The sequence below is a fragment of the Camellia sinensis genome, chromosome 15 (genome assembly GCF_055761805.1).
Source record: "Camellia sinensis isolate YWXY chromosome 15, ASM5576180v1, whole genome shotgun sequence".
Classification (NCBI taxonomy): Eukaryota; Viridiplantae; Streptophyta; class Magnoliopsida; order Ericales; family Theaceae; genus Camellia; species Camellia sinensis.
The window spans coordinates 40484238-40497273 of NC_138975.1; the positions used below are offsets into that span (position 1 = coordinate 40484238).

The 13036-nt window shown below is 34.7% G+C and overlaps 1 protein-coding gene across 6 annotated transcripts; it reads left to right on the forward strand.

Moving 5' to 3' along the window:
• The first annotated feature begins 264 nt into the window (after positions 1 to 264).
• LOC114284667 (Tudor/PWWP/MBT superfamily protein) lies at positions 265 to 12825 on the forward strand. 6 transcript variants are annotated; one of them, XM_028227609.2, is made up of 13 exons: positions 265 to 903; positions 2233 to 2436; positions 2584 to 2765; positions 4897 to 5023; positions 5111 to 5278; positions 7037 to 7942; positions 8057 to 8161; positions 9092 to 9177; positions 9478 to 9529; positions 9912 to 10019; positions 10149 to 10192; positions 11677 to 11751; positions 11831 to 12825. In XM_028227609.2, exons 1-13 carry the CDS (start codon positions 793 to 795, stop codon positions 12252 to 12254), a joined length of 2592 nt encoding a protein of 863 aa, XP_028083410.2. In that variant the 5' UTR covers positions 265 to 792; the 3' UTR covers positions 12255 to 12825. The 6 variants fall into 6 exon arrangements, with proteins under 6 accessions (XP_028083410.2, XP_028083411.2, XP_028083412.2 ...); XM_028227610.2 differs by having other exon boundaries at positions 11840 to 12825; XM_028227611.2 differs by having other exon boundaries at positions 11843 to 12825.
• Positions 12826 to 13036: the final 211 nt, after the last annotated feature.

The following is a 13036-nucleotide window of genomic DNA, read 5'->3' on the forward strand; positions in this document are numbered from 1 at the left end:
GTGAATTAATAGAGGTAGTTGTCGAGATTGTTAATGTGGTGTGGGAGGTGGTTGGCGGTTTCGGTAATGGCCGTTATTGGAGGTTTTTAGCAAAGTTAAAGAGTAGCTGGATGTAATGAGCGGTGGTGACGAACAACGAGTGGTGGATGGAATAGGCGAAAGTGGAGGAAAATAAATAAAAAATATTTTCTAAATTAAAGAAATTGAAATTTTATTTTTTATTGAAAATAATTAAATAAATTTTATAAAATATTGACAATCTATAGGTTTTCACAAAGTTCAAAAAGGATTTCTATGGTGAATGAGGAGAGCGCGCCAGCACCTGCACACAACACTACTTGGCCAGCCATGATTGGCCAATACCCAGAACATTTCTCTTCCCCCAAATTCAAAAACCAGTAGGGACTTACCTGTAAATTCCACCCTGCTGACACCAAAGCGCACACTCACTCACTCATTTAAGCCCCTCTTTCATTCATCACTCCTCACTCAGCAATTTGGTGGAACGCTTATGGGTTTCCAAGCCACGTAGAGGCTGAGGCGGTGTCGGATTCCAAAACCCACCTCTTATCAACAATTTATAAAGTGGGAGGGTTACGGGTTTAGCTCTGCATGCTCTACATTTATCACAAAACCCCTAATTTACTCTTACTTTTTGTGTCTATATATATCATCGGCATTTTGGGTTGGGTCTGTATTTGCATTCCCTTGTGTTTTCTTTGCAATCTTTAGGGTTTTTTGGTTGTGGGTTTGAAAATTTTCTAAAGGGTTTCTAGGGTTAAGTTCTGATCAATGGCTGGTTCATCTTCTCCAATGAGACAACTTGAAGCAGATCTCATAGATGCTGGGAATAAGCTTCTAATGCCCCCATCTTCGACTTATGAGCTCCTGAGTCTTCTTGATGTAAAGGCCCACTTGCTTATATTGTTATATATATACTTAGATAGCCCCACATGAACACACACTAACACACATTTCTTTCAATTAATTGATGAATCAAGATGATCAAAAAAAATTGATTGATGAATCAATCAAAGTGTTTTTCTTGGTTGATGATTGTTTTTTGAAGCAATATTTTTTATTGGTTTGAAGATTAAATTTTGGCACTTTGAATGGATCGATTATTTTAATTGAATTTTTGGATTGGTGATTTATTGTTTAATATGGATATAATTTTCCATTTGCTAGACATTGTATTTTGGTGCTTATTAGATTGGGTATTTGATTTATTGGACAATGGAGAAGTTTATATCTAATGATGTTGTGAATGAATTGTAAATGAAACCATTGTTGTAGAATTTGGGGAACCCATGCTCTGGTTGTTTTCCTTGTGGAGACCTGAGAGTCTGAGACCATTTATGTTAGTCATTGTTAGTTTTGTATAGGTTTTCCATCTCCCAACTGCTTATTGTTAATATGCAACTTTCTGATCATATTTACATGTCATCTCTATCCTTGATTGCAAATAATGGAATGGATAGTTCCTTTTATCTTTCTCTTTTCTATCCCATTTTTCTAGGTTCTATGTAATTAGCATCTTGATCTAAGTATATGTGATAGGCTTTTGTCTTGCAATTTTTGCCCTTTTAGTATATTTTACTTGTAGATCATTTATATGGTTTTTGGGTGAGGAGAAGCTTATGCAAAGTTGATGAATTAGTTAATGAATTACAAATGAAAACCATGTTTTTTGACTTCCTTCATAGAACTAGAGAACCGGTGCTATTTATGTTTACCACGTGGTATCTTCTCCGTCCATATGGTTTTACTTTGGGCTTTTGTGTGTCACACATAATTTCTATTCAGGAATTGATAATTTTTAGCCAAAAGTTAGTTTGGGTTATGTGTGACACACAAAAACCCACACTATCAATTGGTGATAAATTGTTAGTTTTGTAATAAAAATTTACCATGCTTATGTTTACGGTTTAAGTGGTTATGTAATGTAGGCATTTAACATATATATTACATCTAGCAACAAAAAATATTTCTTACATTATATTTATATTAAAATACATTAGCGCTCTCCTATGCATTCGTAATCTTAGACCCATCGATGTGGCCTGTTCCCCTGCCTCTGCCCTCACTTTGTGCAACTAAGGGCATGTTTGACATTTTTATGACATATTCATCTTCCTTTTGCCATTTGCAAAATCTACTAGTTTAACTTGGTCTTTGTTATCCTTCTACTCTATTCTTAATCTTTATCATTTTGTTTTGTTTTTCTTCCAGAAAGTAGAGCATCTTTTATCCAGAGTGGATCAAGCTCCTTGCAGATCAATGCAAGATGCTCTACTGCCGGTAATGAAGGCGCTGATTTCTCAGGAATTACTGAGGCATTCTAATCTCGATGTGAAGGTTTCAGTTGTCTCATGTATAAATGAAATTACAAGAGTAACAGCGCCTGATGCGCCTTATGACGATGACCAAATGAAGGTATTGAGAACGCCTACGTCTTAAATACCTTATTTCCCACATCAAACACTATTTTTCCTTTTCAAATTGATTTTGGTTACCCAATACTTATGTATGTATGATGTATTTTGCGTACTTTGATGCCACTCCTCTATTTGATTCACACAGGAAATTTTCAAATTAACAGTAATGGCGCTTGAGAAATTGTCTCTTGCTTCTGGTCACTGTTATACAAAGGCTGTGTCCATTCTGGACACTATTGCAACGGTCAGATCATGCTTGGTGATGCTGGACCTTGAGTGTGATGAGCTAATTGTTGAGATGTTTCATCTATTTCTCAACACCATTAGGTAAGAGCTGTAAATGTGAGCTTATTTGTATCATTGTCTTGTTTTCTTCTCTTTTGGAGCCTTAGTTTGTTTTTATACTATTTATAATTTTTGAACTTGAATAAACTTGCGTGTTAGTTCCATTTCCAGAGTGATTGAAAATTTCACGCATGGATGTACTGTAAATGTTTTTTGTGGTTTGATCTCTTTGTTTTAAATTTTGTACGTTGATAAAATTTTCAATTGTGGAATTCTTTGCAAGTTTCATCAATAATTGAAGTTTAAATTGCTGATTTGGATGTTCGCTTCTTTGACGCAATATGGAATGAGAATGGCAGCCTATGTTTGGTTTGAGTTTTTTGGATTAAGTTTTTTGAAAACTGAGTTTTTTGGTTTTTGTGTTTTTTTTTTGTTTTTGTTTTTAGTGAATATTTTAAAAATTTTAATTTTTTTTTTACTTTTTTAGATGCACCTTATTTAGATGTATCTAAAAAGTAAAAAATTTGTGAAAAAATATTTTAAAAATTTAATAAATACATAAAAATACAAAAAATGTACTGAATTCTCATATATATATATATATATTTTTTTTGTATTTTTGGTATTTAGTGAATTTTTAAAAGATTTTTTTCACAATTTTTTTACTTTTTAGGTATATTTATGTTAGGTATGTCTAAAAATTAAAAAAATTTGCTTAAAATATTAAAAAAATTCAGTAAAAACAAAAAAACACGGAAAACAAGAAAGAAACCAAGCAAGTTATTGTACTTATATCTTTTAGTATGTAAATATGGACAGATGCTCATTGTTGTCCTGTCAGATGCTTGTGTTGATGTAAGTAAAGCATTTTCTGTATTATGGAAGAACTGTTATCAGTTCCTAATTTTGGCTGGTATATCTACAGGAGTGCAGTTTTACTAGAAACTTTTCTGTTCTATGATATACTATCTTTTTCAGTAAAAAGGGGTTTCTTCAAAGTCAACTCACTATAATTTCGAATTTGCTTTGGTGCTCTAGGATATGCCTTTTGTTACCTTTCCTTTTCTAGCGTCACTTTTGTTGAAACTTTGGTCACCACACAACTCAGATAAATATTTTTTTATGCCTGTGACATACAAGGTAAGTTGTCCTTAAAACAGATAATGGACTTTGGATTGCTTCTAAATCTCTTGATATCTAATCAATGGATAATAGACTTCTTAGGTTTGGCTAAGCGAGTATTAGTTCATCACCTATTCCTCATATTCTCCCTCCACACTTCTCTCTCTCATTCTCCTTTCTGCTTATCAACTAATACCAATTGTAATAGTGATTCTATGCTATCTGGTGGAAGTGTATTTGATACATTCCTATTTTAGCATCTGGCTTTGATAAATAAAAAATATGAGGCGTTTTTCATGAAGATCACTGATAAAAAATGGAAGTTCCAACTATTGTCGTGAAAGAGATTGGAGTAACAGTAATTCCTCTTAGATACACCAGTAAAGATTGGCTAATCGCTTATTTTCTCAATATCATGTTGGCTTCGTGAGGCTTCTTTTGCAGATGGAGACTACAGAGCTTGGCAGCAACCAAATCATGTAATAGTCAGGGTCTTCATCGAATCCATACAGCCTTATGTTTGGATAGCTGGCATCATTGACTAAACTTTGGATAGCAGCTATGATTTTTCCTTGTTCGACCTTTTTAGTTTAGCTTTTTGTCGTATGTCTTATTTTCTTTTATGTTGCTTTCAATTTGTAAGGACATTTTATTTTCTATTTTGTTTTTTATCAGCCTCTTTTCTGTTTCTCCTTATAGTTTAATATATTAGTGGCGTGCTATATGCTATGCTGTGGTTTCTTTTTTCCTTCTGGTTTAACAAGCAGTGCATAGTCAACATCATGGATGGAAGAAGTAATAGTATCAACATCTTGTATTTGCAATTTAGGAATGATTAATTGAAGGAGCTACCAAGGAGGCTATTTGCATTTTACATGAGTTTGTGGCACATGTCAATGCATTTATTTGTTTATATGTGTGTATGTATGTGTATGTATGTGTATGTATATTGCATTCATAAGCATTTGAAACATTGGTTGACATTCTAATGATGACAATTTTCTTTTGTGATTGATTAACAATTGATGGTCTTTTCTTGCTTAATTTTAAGGTCCGACCACCCCCCTTCTGTATTCTCTGACATGGAGACAATTATGACCTTAGTCATAGAAGAAATTGAGGAAATTTCCTTGGAGCTTTTAAGACCTCTTCTAAGTAGTGTGAAAAAGGAAAATCAGGTAATCTCTTTTTTAACCTTAATTTCATTTTGCCTTTATTTTTGCTTTTCCCATGATTTTATCAATCATTTTTATTCTTTGTTACAGACTGTTTCACCTCTTTCTTGGAAACTGGGAGAAAATGTGTTTAAAAAGTGTGCTGACACACTCAAACTGTATCTCCCTCAAGCAGTGCAATTCATGCGCATCGATCTGAATGATTATGCTGAAATAGTCTTTTCTATTTGCCAGGATGCATCTGAAAAGGAACATACGGTGTGTTTCTCCTAATTTCTAATTTCTATATCAAGTGGCAAAGTAGAAATGGTTTTTGCTTTGATTAATATTTTTGCATAAGAAGAATGCATACACACACACACACATCTTTTTTCTTTTGTATTGATATCATCGTTTGATTGTATACAAAAATCTTTTTATCGAGATATATTCTGACACTTTTGGTTGCTCTTATTTATATTTATTTTTTACTTCCCTTCGATTATCAGATAAGTGATGATAAATATAATGTCTCCCTCACATTTTGGCCATGTTTGATTGCTAGATATGTAAAACCATGGTTTGATTGGTTAGTCATACCTAGGGATTATAGACAGAATTAGTAATTTGTACAATGTTAGATGGGATTATATATATCATGGGGGTAATTATTACCATTTTTGTGGTAGGAACAGTAAGATTAACAGACAAAAAATGTGGACGCAATATGTTATTTAATATCCTGTCAAGGCTATTTTCTCTGTCTTATCCAGTAAACAAGCAGGTCTGGAAGCCTACATTATTGTGACAACTTTATTTACTAATGAACTCTTCAAAACAAATCAAATACCCTTGTTGGTAACCTGTCACTTGGACAAGGGTGTGGGATATGTATCCGATACTTTCCATAAGACACTTCTTATATGTTGGTACTTAATACTATCATTATTTGTATATATTTTTATATAATTGCTATAAAATGAGTAAAATTCCTTTTTGATACTGTATATTACATATAACACAATTTTATCTCACATAATAGACTAAACATAAAAAGACCACTCTTCCTTGCCGAGAATTTGAAGTTTGATGAGTTTGACCTCTAGATATGTACCAGCACCCGTCACCCGTACCTGAGTTCATGTAACATAGTATATAGTTGTGGTCAAATATATAGATCCTATTTCACCATTTCGACCTCTAGATACTATCATGTTGAAACATTCCAATTACCCTCCATGGCTAGTGAAGGATTCATTACTAGACTACAGTACATCACTGATGCTGAGCTGCTGTTTATTACATTCTGAGAAGGGGTTCATATGTTAAAGGAACAAGTTCTAAAATGTCTCGAAAATAGTTGGTACAACCATCAGGCACAGTGTTATCCAATGCAGGTACCTCCGAATCAGCCATACAGACAATGGAATTCTGAATATTAGTGTCTTGATTGAAAACTATGTTGCTGATAGTGTTTACACCTAAGATTATTGTGATATAATGTCTAAATCTTGAGAAGTAGCAAAAGAGCTTTAAAAATAAAATAAAATAAAATAAAATAAAATAAAACTTATTGAGAATGTGGCTAAATCAATTACATGTCTATTATCTTATGAAAAAATACCCTCCCAACTCTCATTATGATCTAAAATCTGCAGTAAAAAAGGTTCTCTTGAACAAAAGACAATGAAAGAAAATGAAAATGACGAATGTTTGGTTACTGATGTCAGTACATGTGTATTGATTCCGTGGTAGGTCAGGTAATTGTACATGTAATCATTATTTTGATTCATTGACCTGACATGCTTCAGGAAGATGAGAACAACTTGTCTAATATTAAAGATTGGGATGAACTGTCTCAGCCATGTAGATCTTTGTGGTTGTAATTGTTATTGCTTTGTCCATGTAGTAATGCCCGTTTTATTAATGAAAAAGATGATGGCAAAATATTACATGTTAGTACTCATCTCATGTTATTTTCCTTCAGAATATTTCATATTTATAACCGTCAAAATAAGACCATATCTTAATTTGCAGGAGGCTAAAGAGCCTGCACCAGATGCTGTGTGTCCTGGAGGGGCTGGTCCATCTGTGGATGGGACATCTAGGTCTGTTATGAATGAAAGCACTGCTCAAATGAGGGGCACTGACATTTCAGGGGATGAGGAGTCTTCGAAAACATTAGGGCGTTGTAAAGGCAAAAGTATTGATGCAAGGAGCAGTGCCCATTCTGATTATTTGGACTCTACAAAGGCAGTGGATCTGGAAACAGAACCAGATTTAGTTCCAAAGAAAAGGGGTAGGAAACCTAATTCTTTGATTAAACCGGAAGAGGGCTATGACTGTTCCTGGCTTAGTGGAGGAAGAAAAGCTCTACAATCACCACGTCACAAGAAGAAACATTTAAAGAAAGTTGGCAGTTCTTCTAAATGTTTAGCTGCCACAGAGGCAGATCAAACAGAAACTGGAAAAGAGACTAGAACTCAGGTTTCGCCTAAAACATCACATTGTGACAACATAAACGCTTCCCCATCTCAGAATCATAGCTCTCCTGATGGAAGTCTTCATACAAAGGGTCGACCAAAGAAGAAAGGGAGATTGATGAATCAGGATGGTGATCGGGGTTTGTTGTTGGTGCCAGAGAGAGATTTGTTGAGTCCTAGGGAGAAATCTTCACAGTCTGCACATGTCACTTCGATAAAGGAATCTGAAGTTAGAAGGGATTTGAAAGAGAAACCTGAGAGGGGCTCAAGGAAGGATGCAGTTGCTGCTAAGACTAACGTGCAAACAATTCAAACTCTGGGCACTGTAGTTGTCAAGGAAGATGCGGTTCCTAGTGATTCTAAAGGAAAGCAAGAACTATCTGTGCCACAGGTTGGTAAGAAACAGAGTAGTGGCAATACTATTTCTAGGAAGCATGTCTCAAAAGAATCTAGTGGCAAGGTATTTATTGCAATGACTTTGTAATCATTGTTTGACAATTTCTGTCAATAAAGATGTTTGTTATGCTTTGATTCTTATCTTTTCTTTTTTGTTCTCTGGTGACCTGTACGGAAGATGGTTTCATTTTCTCCAATCGAATCATTGAATAAAGGTGAAAGTCAATTTGAAGGAGCTTCTAAGACAAACTCCAAGAGGAAGCGTACTCCACAGAAGGAAGAGGTTTGTCTTTATTATTGCATCACGATGATTGCTATATGTTTAGTTAGTTATTGATTCAATAAGTTCTATATACAAATTGTGATTGTTTATTCATTGTTGAGAAAATGGTGTGTTTTTTTTATATTATTAAATCACGTCTCTAACAAAGGTTAAGCATAAATAATGTCATTACATTTCAATCGCAACTCCAAATTTCACGTGCCATGTTTTTAAATAAGGTGGGCCCTATATGTACACATGACATTACTTGTGTGGATTCATGTAGGCGGTGAAAAAACTGGCAAAATTCATCTGGAGACAAATATCATTTAGCTAAATTATTTGTGTAGCTTTAATTAAGCTTTCATTTATATCTTAGTTACGGAGAAGGAAAAGAAATGTTTAGTTGTCTTACTGCTCAACATAACATAACATGTATACATGTGTATTGCTACTGTTTGGGTCTCTTTTCACTTTTATTACCTGTATGAAGCACTATGATCAGCAGCCTGCTTCTGTAACATGTTGTGTTTGAATATGTTGCTTCCAAACTGGAACCAAAACATCCCTGGCATCAGCCCTACTATTGAGTTTTCATGTAGTTTTATTTCGACTTCTGACCTTGTTACTTTGGCAACCTATTGTTTGACAATTACATACAAAACTGCTTGCTCACTGACAAACATGACAAACACATATGAAGAGATTTAAAACCAAGAGCTCTTAGAACTAAGGGTTCCAATACCAAGTTAGGTGACCAGTTGCCAATGGCCCCACCAATGCATATCAAGGTCTCATATACAACATTTCTTGCTTTTTTTGAAGTTGTTTTGCGATTGACATAACTGCACCCCTAGATAATGGTGCATATTACTCTTCTCAGTTTGAGTTACTTTCCGTTTCCATCTTTGTATATCTTAGTTTTATTTGTGGTTAATATTTCCAATTCAGGTTTCTGAAATGCCTTGCGATACCAAAACTAATGGTGAAGAACTGGTTGGTTGCAAGATAAAAGTTTGGTGGCCATTGGACAATGTGTGAGTACTTTAAGAATCTTGATATTATGTTATCACTTCTGCCATATCCTTGTTTCTCAAACACTTTATGTTAATTTGACAGTGCACCCATCTCCTTATTGCTAGCAACATCTCACATCAGATAATATGGAAAGACTACCTAGATTACTTATTGGAACTAGAAATGTGACCAGATCTTGAATTCATGCCAACTAACTTTGAGTCTTTTGTTATATATATATATATTATTTCCATTGACATTTGTGACATTACAATAAAATTTCTTGTACAAGCTCTCTCATTGTCAAATTCTCTCTACAGGTTTTATGAAGGCGCTATTTATTCATTTGACCCTATAGAAAAGGAGCACAGGGTGAGAACATTCTCATTGACTCATATATGCTTTTGTGCATAGATTTCTTTTGCATGTCAAATTGTTAAAACTCATGAGGCTTGCTTCATCTTTCTTTATTTGCTTCTTGGGTATATCTTGGGTTAGTTTTAAATCAAAGGGTATAATAACTTTTTCCAGTATTTGACTTGCGCTCTTTTGGGATTTTCTCTTCTTGGTGTAAGTTATCAACTTCAACCTAATTGCTCCTGTCTCTGAAGTCGTGGACTTTTGCTGCCCAATACCTGGCTATATCAACCAGTTTGCCTTGTTTTATCTTAAATTGTGGCTATACTCTAATTCCCCCCCTCCTTTTTCTTGAAGAAAAAACCGTGTTCAGGGTGCTGTTATTTTTTTTTTGTAGATTTTGTATGCTGATGGTGATGAAGAAAAATTGGATCTCACCAAGGAACGTTGGGTTCTGCTTGGGAACAGCACTTTGCCTGAGCAACTGGGTGCTTCACCTAATTCGGTACCTTTTTTCTTCCTTTGTCTACATGCGTGTTTGTTCATTGTGTTTTTTTTTTTTTTTTTTGGTTTTGTTGTCATATTTTCTTTCTTAAAGCCTGTCACATGGCTGTTTGGAAATGCTTATTAACAGGGGCAAGTGACTGATCTTCCAAGCTCAGATGCTTTATCTGATAGGTAAGTGTTGTTCTTGACTGACATTTTGAGATTTTCCTGGATCCTTCAGAAATGTGTTTTATGTCACAAGTTAATCTTGAAGTATTTATTCTTTTATATTCAAATGAACTGCTAACAATTCCCATCTTGAGATTTATTTTCTTCATTGCATTTAACACTTTCAAGTGTGAATGTGAGTTTGATTTCATAATAATTGATACATTGGTGGAAATTGTTACAGTTGCTGCAATTTAAGAGTTTTTTTTATTATTTTATTTATTTTTTATTTCTTTTCTGTCATGCATGTTGTTTTTACTATTTAATTTCATGTCGTAAAGTTATAACATCACGTTCTTGAATCCAATTTAAATTTCTTATCCTTAGTTTCAATAAAAAACTTCTTAAAACTTTTTGTTGATCCCAATTCATTTAAAACATTAGTGAGAAAAATAGAATTGAAATGTGGGAGCATTGTCAAAATTGGATCTCTTGTTTTAAGCCTATTTCAAGTTACTTCAAAATTGGGAACTCTAGTATTTTAATTATCTATGGGACATTTCACCACCTGGAAATGTACTGTATAAAACTCTCATTCCTCAATATCTCCTCGTTTCTTATCCCTTTCAAGTTACTTCAAAATTGGGAACTCTAGTATTTTAATTATCTATGGGACATTTCACCACCTGGAAATGTACTGTATAAAACTCTCATTCCTCAATATCTCCTCGTTTCTTATCCCTTGTTATCCCATTTTAGCCATTGTATCTGAATGGGATGTATGATTATTTGGTGGATTTGTCTTACTGGTTGTGTGTGCGTGTCTTCTTCTTTGGGCATGTGGGTCTATCTAGAAAGGCTGCATATGGCAGTCCCCCTCCCTCACTCACACAGGCACACTCTACTGTAGGCTCCTCTGCGTACAACAACCTCCAATCAATTCTGAAGCTTCAAACATGAACTGGTAAAAGTCAAAAGCTAGGTCAGAATATGTGCAGGCCTCTAGGCCATGTGCAATCCTGGTTATTAAGCTTATAACAGAAGAAGGTTAGACGTGACCTTGATTGGAAATTATTTGGTGATATCTGGGATCGGGCTAAAATTCTAATATATTACTCCAAAAACCAATTAAAAAAACAAACCCCACTTAGTGCATAAGCATAGCTAAATATTGTCCATCTTAGCTCCCTAGTTCAGGGATACTCCTAGTTGTTTAAAGTTAAAGCCCTAATATCTTTCAAATTTTGTCAGGGAAAGTTTTTTTTTATTTTCATAGCTTAGAATGCCAATAAATTCTAATGCATCCTTTTTTTTTTTTTTTTTTTCCTGAACTGTCTTTATTTAAACATTGAAACAAACAATTGGACACCCAAATACCGTGGACAATAATATGTATTTGAATAACAATAAACCCTTTAATCTTTATACAATATGGTGGTTGTGTCAGATTGCTGGTAGTTGTCTACTGTACAGGTCCTAACGGCTTTTTGGTTTGTCAATTTAAGCAGGCCACGAAAAAAGAAAGCAAAAACAAAGTCACAGTTTTCAACAAAGCAAGATAATGTTGTCTCTTCATCAAAAAGGTAGGTTTGTAAAGCATCGGTAGTTAAAACAGTTTCTGTTACCCAATAAGTGTTGGATTCCGGACTAAACGTTCTGTAGGTTTTCTAGCAGTGGAGGAGCTTCTGGTGGAAAATCTAAAGTTGAAGGCCCAAAACATGGCAGCAAATCCGTAGATGGTTCTACTTGTGACACCTTGTGCATTGTTGATAAGGTGGAGGGTGACAGATCTGAAACATTTGACAAACTGAAGGATAATGAGAGGCAAAAATCTGATGGCAAGTCAAAAACTGCAAATCCTAAGACTGTTAAGAAGTCCAGGCATGACAGCTCCCGGAGTTCCAAGAGTGAGAACACACAAATTGTTGGTGAATCCCATGCTTCTGCTACAACCAAACAGAAAAATGTACGGTCTGAGGAAGATTTGAGTGGAGATGTGGGAAAAGGGAAATCGCCAGATTCAGGTGACGCCCAAGAAAGTGAGAAGAGGAGTGTAAAAAAGCAACAAAGATGGGACAAAAGCTGAGAATTTTCTCACTTCTTCGAGTCTATTGTACAGGAAAGGTGCCTTGTTATAATCCAGTGTTGTTTCAGGTACATATGAGATTACCTTACCCATATTCTTGGTCGAGTTGAGTATATATACCGTTTTTTGGCTCAAAATGAATTTTGGTTGCTGACAAGCTTATGTGTTTGAGGACCCTAGGATCTGTCAAACTTGCAGTTGGTAAATTTTCTTTTTGGGGGAAAGTAGTAGTTGGTTGGTAAGTTATGTGATCATTAAGGGTTTGGGGCATTTTCTTTAGTTCCCGACAGATGATCTGTTTTGGCTGTTGAGCTGTTGTAATTAATTTGGTGGCCTAAACTATATTGTAATGAATTTTATGTATAGTATGGATGGGCCTTATGATTGTCATGCTGCCCAAAGCCGAAGTTTTGTCATGATCTTGTTTCCATCTCATACGCTGCGTCAAGGACATGTAGACGTGGCTAGGTCTTGTTAGGGATTTGGTGGGGCTGCATGAACGTGCAACGATATTGGTTCAATCTCATGTATGTCCGATATATATTATTTGAAATTCATATTCAGTTAAAAACTTAAGTTGGTAAGTGGAGAGCTTGCCTTGATCTCCTTCGAATTTTTGACATCATAGAAACATGCACTCTTCTTTAATCTTAATCTATAATTCTCCAACACTAAAGCCCTGTTTGGTGAAGTTTTTTTAAGTTAAAAGTTAATAATAAAAAAATAGAAGCTAAAAACATCCTTATCCCAGTTTTCAAACAATCATCTTTTTTTAGTTTATT

Excerpts from the sequence above, each read along its gene's own strand:
- LOC114284667 (XM_028227609.2), top strand. The coding sequence starts at position 793 with ATGGCTGGTTCATCTTCTCCAATGAGACAACTTGAAGCAGATCTCATA. Across the intron at positions 10,193-11,676 it reads TCAGATGCTTTATCTGATAG|GCCACGAAAAAAGAAAGCAA; the intron begins GTAAGTGTTGTT and ends CAATTTAAGCAG. Across the intron at positions 11,752-11,830 it reads GTTGTCTCTTCATCAAAAAG|GTTTTCTAGCAGTGGAGGAG; the intron begins GTAGGTTTGTAA and ends AACGTTCTGTAG.